The sequence below is a fragment of the Gigantopelta aegis genome, chromosome 12 (genome assembly GCF_016097555.1).
Source record: "Gigantopelta aegis isolate Gae_Host chromosome 12, Gae_host_genome, whole genome shotgun sequence".
Taxonomy (NCBI): Eukaryota; Metazoa; Mollusca; class Gastropoda; order Neomphalida; family Peltospiridae; genus Gigantopelta; species Gigantopelta aegis.
The window spans coordinates 19,923,377-19,934,445 of record NC_054710.1 but is presented as its reverse complement, the minus strand read 5'-3'; the positions used below and the strand labels follow the sequence as shown (position 1 = coordinate 19,934,445).

The 11,069-nt window shown below is 34.7% G+C and overlaps 1 protein-coding gene across 5 annotated transcripts in view; it reads right to left on the bottom strand.

The window, feature by feature from the left end:
• Positions 1–1,128: 1,128 nt before the first annotated feature.
• LOC121386609 overlaps positions 1,129–11,069 on the bottom strand; it is a 30,967-nt gene continuing 21,026 nt past the window's right edge. For 4 of the 5 annotated variants that reach the window (XM_041517565.1, XM_041517563.1, XM_041517566.1 and 1 more), the window contains 4 exons: positions 10,660–10,778; positions 8,740–8,965; positions 5,151–5,364; positions 1,129–2,505 (listed from right to left, as the gene is read on the bottom strand). In XM_041517565.1, coding sequence (XP_041373499.1) covers positions 2,109–2,505; positions 5,151–5,364; positions 8,740–8,965; positions 10,660–10,778 — 956 coding nt within the window. In that variant the 3' untranslated portion in view covers positions 1,129–2,108. The remainder of the gene's footprint in view (positions 2,506–5,150; positions 5,365–8,739; positions 8,966–10,659; positions 10,779–11,069) is intronic. The other variant, XM_041517564.1, reaches the window with a different exon arrangement.

The window sequence follows — 11,069 nt, the reverse complement described above, 5'->3', positions numbered from 1 at the left end:
GTCCGTGTTTCACACATTCAAACCTAGGCGTGTATGCATTCAATACTACTACTACTACTAATAAAAAGAACATATTAAAAAAAACTAAAAACCCCCACAATAACAATGGTTATTGCAATAATAATCATACTATTAACATACATTTGTATACATATACCTACCCACACACACAATAAAACTTCGATCTCTGCATCTGAAGTGGTGGTCCCGGCTGAATTGCTATACCAACTAGTAATAACTGACTTCGAAAACCTCGATCTCTCAGACTAATTTTATGGCCTCACCATAATATTCAATAGATATGGCACTTCCAAAACTCGACGTGCGTGGATTGATCAGGCCATCGTTGCCGGTAGTATTTTAAAGAAGAATGAATTGTGAGCCTAGCTAAGTGAGGGTGTCTTTTCTTTTCTTATTTACTTACCTCTAAAATATAAACAAAAGAAATATGCCAGCAGCGTAGGTTGGGGTTGAAGTGCCATTTATATATTATTTCACCTTTCAATAGGAAATACAACATCTTCTGTTTCAGAAGAAAGTGGGGGTGGGTGGGGTAGGTGGGCAGTGCGCCGCACGTTTCTTACAATATCAAATGAAATAATCCATTTGCAACGCAGTCTCAGTTTTGAGGTGTACTACTCAAATTAAAAAAATCTCGAACTCCCTGAAACTCGAACTATTTTATTGTCCCCTACAAGTACGAGTTCTCGAAGTTTGACTATATATACACGAATGTAAGAATGTTAAGACGATAATAAATAATATGAAAACTTTTGCATTTATTATCGTCTAAATAAGGCTCTACTTAAAGTCTTACATTCATTGTAGGGGCGTGATGTAGCTCAATGGTACAGCGCTCGCTTGATGCACGGTCGGTCTGGGATCGATCCCCGTCGGTGGGCCCATTGGGCTATTTCTTGTGACAGCCAGTGCACCATGACTGGTATATCAAAGGCTGTGGTATGTGTTATCCTGTATGTGGGATGGTGCATATAAACGATCCCTTGCTGCTAATTGGAAAGAGTAGCCCATGAAGTGACAACAGCGGGTTTCCTCTCAATATCTGTGTGGTCTGTAATCATAGGTCTGACGCCATATAACTGTAATTAAAATGTGGTGAGTGCGTCGTTAAATAAAACTTTTTTTTTTTTTTTTTTTTTTTTTTTATACATTCATTGTCTTTTTCTTTTTTTTTTATACATTCATTGTCTTCTAAATAATGTTCTATGTAAAATGTCATATATGCCGTCCTCTAAATAATGCTTAATGTAAAATTTTAAGTTTATTATCTTCTAAATAATGCTTCATTTAATATGTTACTTAATAATGAATTTTTTAAAAATAACTTGGTATTGTTCTGTTACCCTATCAGCTGGCTAAATATCTTAACAACTGCTCCCTAAATGTCAATAATAATAACAATAACAATAAGAATAATGGTTAATGGAATGATAATCATACTATTAACATACATTTGTATACATACACTTACCCACACCATTCAGATACACAAGTATAGACACAAATAAATATAATATACCGTAATATAATATAATATAATATCATATTATAATCTCTAAATTATGCTCCTTGCCATGTCTTCTTTGTGGCGGTGAAATAAGTATGTATTGTTCACTAAAAGATCTTAGGAGAGGTTATCCTCCTAAAGACGAGGTATTGATAGAGATTCATGGAATCAATCTAACGACAAAACCGTAATACATGATCAGAGCTGTATCTCTGCACAATGCAGATTCAAATGAGTTTGTGAAAATAATGGTTGATTCCAAGCATTATTTTGCCAAATGCCCATTCGATTCTGAATTTTGCATTTTTATACTGATCTTGGGTATGTTAAACATCTATTCTATTTTATATTGATGTTGATCATTCAATAGCCGTTGGAATTTTCGTGCTGGGGTGTCATTAAACATCTGTTCTATACTATTCGATTCTGAACTGTGCAGAGGTTCAGTCTTGATAACGGTTTTGTCATTGAGATTTATAATCAAATACCAGCTGATGACATTATATATGTTTTCATTTCCAATAATGGTGACGTTGCTATTTAATAATCATTGTTCCGGGACTGGCTCTGTAGAAGTTAATTACATCCATGCAAATCCATCCGAATCATTCATGATTATCTTAGTAGGTTCTGAAGAGCTTGGATCATCAACCTTGTTTTGGGTTTTTACTTCAACCGTCGTCTTCGTATCAATTTGGGCTGGGTTTTTTACTTGAACTGTCTGATTCTCTAAATCCAGCTTGTTATCATCCAGCTTGTTATCATCCAGCGTATTATCATCCAGCGTGTTATCATCCAGCTTGTTATCATCTAGCATGTTATCATCTAGCATGTTATCATCCAGTTCATTGTTTATTGATACTTCGTGGCCAATGTCATCTGTCTTATTCTCTTTGTCTGGATCACCATAAACGTTAATCACATATGGATCGCTATCTTTGTCCATCAGTTGTTTCTGATCTTTCTGTGTCTTTCGCCTGTCAAGGGAAATATATCCTTATGTTTTGTAGTTTATTTGACATTGTAACATGGTAACAACAAACTCTGCTTATGAAGATACCCAAAATATTTACTCTTTTTTCTTCTTCTTTTTTTTTTTGGGGGGGGGGGGGGGGTGGGGTCCTAAGATATATTTTACCCCCCCCCCCACAAGTAACCTGACTCTCCTTTTCGATTTCACATATCATTCCTACGTCTGTTAAATGTAGTTTGTCCTCCTATAACATTGTATGGTATTTATGTCTAAAAATAAATTGCTTCCTTCAGTCAGTAATCTTTCCAGATCTAGTTGCCAACATTTATTTCCAAGTGTATAGTCTGTCAGCTTCAAATTTGTCTGGCATTCCACATCCTAACATTTTGTACTAATTTCAGTCACACAAGCTGAACTTGACGTGTGGCTCAACTAAATTATAAACCAGTGTAATCTGATTTATCCTATAGCTTACATAAATTATCCATATAAACCCATATGGTATTTTGGTGTATTACATTGTTTAAAATACCAGTCGCTGTCAATAGGTAATCTGCTTGCAAGCCAACAAAATGTCTACACCAGAGTACAATATTTCACGTGTATAGGCTACACAAGTTTCAATTAACATGAACTGCCAATGAACGTGAAAAAACCAAGTACCAAAGAAACTGTTCTTTAATGAAATGCAATAAAATATTTTACTTCATATTTTATTTTATTTAAATTTACATAAATTGAATAGGTTACATAAATGTAACTGACGTAATTGAATAATCAGTTACCTGAGTGAATGGTCGTGAGGTTATCCAAATGTTTGAAGTATTGTCCCCTGGTACACCTGTGCCTAACGTTTTGAACTACCTTTGTTGTGATTTACTATCAAATTAAAACATTATTTTAGACATACCTGTGACATGATAAATATAATTTGCTACTCATGTTTTGTGCACAAAATAAGTATACCTAAATTAAGTACAAACATGCTAACTTCAAAATATTTTTACCTTAAAAACAAATGGAATGTTAAACTGTAATTAAATTTAAATAATTTCTTAATACTTGAAACTCTTTAATCAGCTATTAACATTACCACACTAAGAAAGATCTGTGTGCTCAAAAAGCCTGTTGAGCCCCAAAACTTAAGTTTGGCTTAGATGTTTAGTATTTGTATGCAGTTTATTATATAATGTTCAAAATAAGTAGGGGATATTGAAATATAATATACACAATATAACAGAGATGTATTATTTTGTATTGCAATACTGGTATTAATTAATCGTAAAACACAAGCACTCATGTAACAAGGGATTACCATTAAATTTATAGCCAGAATAGTGATGTAGGTCTGGAGGAGACACAGATAGGCAACAGGGGTGGTGCTTGGCAATTTGACGTTTTCAATATTTGCACCAGTAACGGGTAAAACCCCCATGATTTGCCAAGCGCACACGAATTCGACGTGGCATGCTTCTGATTAAACGTCCAATAACATTTTTGGGAATCCTATCCCATTCCTCTTAGAGAGTGGTGCCTAATTCAGCCAAGTTGGTTGCCTGACTTTGACATTCTTGGAGACGTCGTCCGATGATGTTCCACATGTGCTCAGTGGGTGAAAGGTCTGGGCTTAAGGCTGGCCACGGTAGTGTGGTGATGTTCTGTTGTAGACTCCGGTGATCACGGCCGTTGTCGTCCTAAAAAACAAAATGGCATCCAGCCTGATGTGTGAAGGGCCCAACGATCGGTGCAAAAATGTTGTCACGGTAGCACTTCCCAGTGACTCTCCCATGAACAATATGCAGCTGGGTTCTGTCAGTCATGGTGATGCCACCCACACCATAATGGACCTTCCTCCAAATCGGTCATGAGGACGAACGTTGATGTTGGCGTAGCGTTCATTGGGATGTCGCCAAACACGCTGTCGTTGATCATGGACGTCTAGTGGACTCATCTTACCCTAATGTCTACGATGTGTATACCATTGACGTCTGGCAGCAATGTTTCTCGCATATAAATGTGGGGTAATGTAGGGTCGACATGCACGTGGATGTTACTTCTATGCAGTCTGTTACGAATAGTCTGACCAGACACTGTGATGTCATTTATAACACGGAGTTCTCTTGCGATTTGATTGACTGACTGACCTCGATTCTGAAGTCCTAATGAAGCAGTATATAAACGTGTAATTATAGTTTTCATTAAAATGGTAATGTGCAATTATACGTACGTATGTGTGGGTATGGGCGTTGTCATGAAGGTTGGTCGGTCATGTGAGTGTCGGTATGAAATAAAGTTTTGTTTATATACCTGGAATGTTAATATTGTCATGTTGCATATATATTTATGTGTATTTGTATATATGCACAATTTTTTTTTTCTTTATGCAGATTCCGTCCGTTACAGCTTGGTCCATATACCTGGTATGTTGATCATATTTAATGTGATTTTAATATATTTATTGACCATGAACAAGAGCCGGCATTTAATATTTTGTATTTGATATTTTGTGGTTGTTACACATGTTTTATAAGATACGATAAGGTATTATGATTATTATTAGTACACGATGTGGTGTTATTGTATGCATTTTGCAGAATCGATATTTCAATGGTTTGTTTGATATTTACTGTTGATAAACGACTTGGTTACCTTTTATTAATGAGGCAAGCTACTGGTACAACACCAGCAATTATGAGCGCAATGATAACCATAGCGACAGTAGTCCCATCTACACCAGTCGTGTTCTCTGGATCACTTGGATTCAATGCAGGAAGTGGATGATGTGAATGATCTGGATCATCTGGGGAAAACGGAGTAACTGGATGGTCTGGATGATATGGCTCAACTGAAGGAATCGAAGGAACTGGAATCAAAGTAGCTGAAGTAACTGTAGTATCAGGAGGTACTGTAGTATCTGTAGTATCTGGAGGTACTGTAGTATCAGGAGGTACTGTAGTATCTGGAGGTACTGTAGTATCAGGAGGTACTGTAGTACCAGGAGGTACTGTAGTATCTGGAGGTACTGTAGTATCTGTAGTATCTGGAGGTACTGTAGTATCTGGAGGTACTGTAGTATCAGGAGGTACTGTAGTACCAGGAGGTACTGTAGTATCAGGAGGTACTGTAGTATCTGGAGGTACTGTAGTATCTGCAGGTACTGTAGTATCAGGTTATGAAAATATCTAAAACTGCCAGTTAACAGAGTGATTACAAATCATCGCTATAACATCTTGGCTGTGGACCAAGTAGACTATTCGTTTATGAACTTAAATTGGACTGTCCTGTAATTTTAGTCACCAGAAAGGTTGTTGGTCGAAAACATCTTATAAAGGAAGCAACCCAGGCCTTCGGTTTCACGGAAATGATCGTTTTCGGTACCATGTCGGTAAAATCACAGAACCAAAATTTCTTTTCCCATGATTATTATACGAGTATGACTGACTATTCAACGAAAATAATATATATATAATTTTTTGTTTTTTTTGAAAAACACGATCACAAGGCATGGAACCGAAAAAGTGTTTCACGTGAAATTTGAAATCATATGACCTACAACTCCAGGATAGTCCCTTTTAACAGTGATTTAAATCAGCACTAAAACATCTGTACCTAAACAACCACACATTTATAGACACCTACACTCTGGATCATGTCGGAAGGAAATATATATATTTTTAATAATAAATATTTATTTTCAATGTTTCTTTGAAAAAATTCTCAAAATAACTAAATATTTATAACATGAATTCAAATGGTTTATCCTACACGTTTCCTAAGTAATCAACTTAAAAAATAACACAATTAATTTTCTGCAACTAATGACTAATTATTTTTAAAACCACTTCTACATTTATACAATATATTCTTGATACATTATATCAAGCATCATATATAATAAGCAGTTTGCTTCCAACTTCAGTGGGTACTATTCACCAGTTTGTATCGTCTAAAAATGGACTTTAAAATGAATGACAAGCAAGAACGGGGCAACAACTCTAAAACATGTTTGATAATTTGTAAATTTGTTTCCATTACATATTTCATTTCACCTGTTCATTTTAATCATTCGAGATTAAAGGCACCATTTAAACAGTGGGCGGGACGTAGCCCAGTGGTAAAGAGCTTGCTTGATGCACGGTCGATTTGGGATCGATCCCGGTCGCTGGGCTCATTGGGCTATTTCTCGCTCCAGCCAGTGCACCACGACTGGTACATCAAAGTCCATGGTATGTTCTATCCTATCTATGGGATGGTGCATATAAAAGATCCCTTGCTGCTAATTGAAAAGAGTAGCCCATGAAGTGGCGACAGCAGATTTCCTCCCTCAATATCTGTGTGGTCCTTAACCATATTTCCGACGCCATATAACAGTAAATAAAAAAATAGGTTGAGTGCGTCGTTAAAATAAACTATTTCCTTCCTTCCTTCCATGTAAGGGTACAGATAAGGGACATATAACCGACACTGCATTCCTTGTTAGAAAATATCACTTTTGTAATTATTTCATTTTAAACTATCTGAAAACAAAGTACTTTGAATGTTTTATTATTATAATATTGTTAATTTTTGTATGTTTTTTTCACTGCAAGAATTATATTACAATCTTCGCAAACATCGATTTCCACACAAAGCATTCGGTTTGTGTTTTTCATATTTAAGATGGTCACAACAATATGTAGTATGCTAATCACAATTAAACAATATATTGGCTTCAATGTCCATGGCCGTTACAAACAGGCCTTAGGTCAGTTGAGGTGACTCATTATCTGAAAATGATCTCTATTTATTAGTTTACATATCTGGTTTTTGCTTTTATCACAACTATGCTTTTTAATGAACAACATAAACCGTTATGAATTTATGGTAGTCGTTTAGGAGAAAACCATATGGAGTTTTTAGATTTGCGGGTGTTATTGTCTATTTGATCCCACAAATGTCATTTTTGACCTAACGACTTCGGTCAAAAATGACATTTGTGGGATCAAATAAACAATAACACCCGCAAAACTAAAACTCTATTATGGTTATGTCCATTGTAAACTGAATTGTTTTTTTCTTCGGAACTAACTGTATATTTGGTATTTCTTGAAAAAAATGCCTGGCTACAATCCAACTGTAGACCGTTGAATCGTAAACTTCACCTGTTCCAATTGCTAATGACATCACTTTCTAATGATGTCATGAGCTTTCTGGGTGTTATTTTCATTTGATCCCGTAAAAATAATGTAATTAACCAATTACAATACAGAACACACTCGCCATCAGTTTACAGTGTGCAAATCCATTTGGTATTAATGTCAACGTTCAATATATTCCTGCACATGAATAATATTAAAGACTCTATCTCAATAATAATAATAAAGAAAACAATATACAGATATTGGCGTTAATGTCCACAGCCGATTGACACAGACCCTAGATCAATTCAACAGCACTGCGCATGCACACGTGTAAATTTCAGGTGACCCAATATCCGAACGATCTTTATATATTAGTGTATATATCTCCCAAGTTTTATTCTTTTATCACAAAATGCACAATTGTTACAATATGTGAACTATGCGTGTTTACAAAAAAACATACTGTGTCACGTGATCTGATATTCTGTAAATTATTACCACTTTTTGGCCACCACACCATTGCTTATAATAAACTAGATGTAGTAAGCTATCAACTGAGATACCATGTAGCGATATAGCGTTTGGGACCTGTTTTCAAAAAAGAAAATTAGGAAAGTTCTGAACACATTTATATACAAAAAGTGTTACATGAATATGCTAATTAAAAAAAAAAAAACGTTTATGTAGCAAATATATAATTTACCATCATTTTAAAATATTTGCTGGTCATAAAAAGGTAAAGAAGAAAAGAAGAGATATAGCTATTTATTTGGAAATATGGATTTTTAAAAATTAAAATGTGCTGGGGTTACGTGACGTCATTTTTCCAAAAACACATTTGGCCACCACAGGGTCTATGATAAATTAGGCATAATAAGCTTTCAAATGAGCTGTAATATAACCATATGACTTTTGGGGGGCCATAAACTTATTTTTAAGCCACTTTTTGCTATTGTGCCACTCTACAATAATGGCGGCCATATGACGGTACGGTTATGCAATCTATCGACTGTGGACAACATCATAAACTACAAGGTGAAAAAAACAAGACAGAAACTAATGTGTAAAAGATAAATACTAATATAAATATTTAAAATACATGTAAGAGACATTCTTACGTGGAAAGAAAAGGACGGGACTAGCGTCTGGCGTAATGGGATTGCCAGGAATGGATGGGTGAGATATTGTCACAGAGAAGATGAGGTATTTTTCAAGGAAGACCTCAGGCGTCTTGTCAAATTTTACGATGCACGTGACCTTCAGATCATTCTTGCACGGCTTCATTTTTTGATCGATATAAGCAGAAGGTATCTCCAGCTCATTTAAAAATGACTCGCCCACTTCCTGAAAACAGAAAATAATATAGAAACCATTTAGCAAAGAATTGCCTACCTCCTTAAAACAGGAAATAATGCAGAAATCATTTAACAGTGACTCGCCCAACTCCTGAAAACAGGAAATAATGCAGAAATCATTTAACAGTGACTCGCCCACCTCCTGTAAACAGGAAATAATATAGAAATCATTTAACAGTGACTCGCCCACCTCCTGTAAACAGGAAATAATATAGAAACCATTTAACAATTACTTGCCCACCTTCTGAAAACAGTAAATAATGCAGAAACCATTTAACAGTGACTCGCCCAACTCCTGAAAACAGGAAATAATGCAGAAATCATTTAACAGTGACTCGCCCAACTCCTGAAAACAGGAAATAATGCAGAAATCATTTAACAGTGACTCGCCCACCTCCTGTAAACAGGAAATAATATAGAAACCATTTAACAGTGACTCGCCCACCTCCTGTAAACAGGAAATAATATAGAAACCATTTAACAATTACTTGCCCACCTTCTGAAAACAGTAAATAATGCAGAAACCATTTAACAGTGACTCACCCACCTCCTGAAAACAGGAAATAATATAGAAACCATTTAACATTGACTTGCCCACCTCCAGAAAACAGAAAATAATGTAGAACTGTTTAACAATGACTTGCCCAACTCCTAAAAAAACCCCAAAATACTATAGAAGCCATTTAACAATGACTTGGACAATTCCTAAAATAGAAAATAATGCACAAAGGATTTTAAATGACTCAACCACTGCTAAAATAGAAAATAAAATAGAAACCATTTAACAATGTTTTATGCAACTCCTAAAACAGAGGATAATGTAGAAACCGTTTAACAATGACTTGTTCAACTTCTAAAATAAAACATAATATAGAAAGCATTTTAAAATTATTTGGCAAGTTTCCAAAACAATGATTTATCCAACGGATAAGCACACAATAATACAAAAACCATTTAGCAATGACATTACCCAACATGTAAAACATATAACAATGTACAAACCATTGAACCTGCTTGATTTGTAAAAGCAAAACATAATTTAAATGATTTAACAATATGGCTTTCATAACTTCTGAAAACAGATAATAATTAATGGGAAAGCATTTAACAATGGCTTGTCAAACTCTCGTATACAAAAAATATTTATAAAAAACATTACTCTCCCTCTTTCCGATTCCTGAAGTGTCTTTGAACCCTCGAGATATAATCAGTTAAAACCTACCAAACAAACAAACAAAGCATTCAAAAAGTCTTTTCATTCATGCTGGTTTTATTTGTTTTCTTCATTTAAAAAAAAAAAAAAAAAATTCAATTTGGACAACGTCACTTATTTTGATTACGAAAATTTTTAAGAACACTATTATTTTATGATTTACAAAAAAAATATCGTAGAAAAATATGGTCAACATTGATCAAAAGTATAATATTCAAATTGATCAAAAGCATAATATTAAGCCGATCCTACAACTTGACGACCTCTTTTAGTGTTTTGTCACCAATATGTCACTTGGATTTCGCTAAATTTTAAGAATGTTACTATTTAATGATTTACAAAAATATATTTATTGAATGTCATAGAGAAATATGGTTTTACAGTTTTTATGTTCAAAGAATTCCAAACTATTATAGGTTAAAAATGTCTAATAAATCAAAAATCAATGTAAATAATATAATTATACAAACCATGATTTTCCATTTGCATACCGGCACTGGAAAGGTACATGCACCAGCCACTCGCATGTAGTAGCCATCAGAATCATTCTTTTGTGTGGGCAGTTCATTATCAGTCACCTTGAAGATAGCTACAGAAAATAAAATAAGCCAACTAAACAACCATGCAGGGGCCTATATCAGCCCAGACAGCTCTGGTATTTCACTTTCTATTTTGTCACTAGTAGGTGATAATTGTTAGAGACTTTCAAATTTTCAATGTTAAATTTCTAATTATGTTTAAACTTATAATTTAGGCTTTACAACCATCTAATCAAAACTGGAAACTTACAAAACAACTAAATGAGGAAAAATCCCATGGACAGAAGATAACTCTAATGGATGATGGAGGGCAAGGAATCTGCTGACCTTTTAGCAAAGAC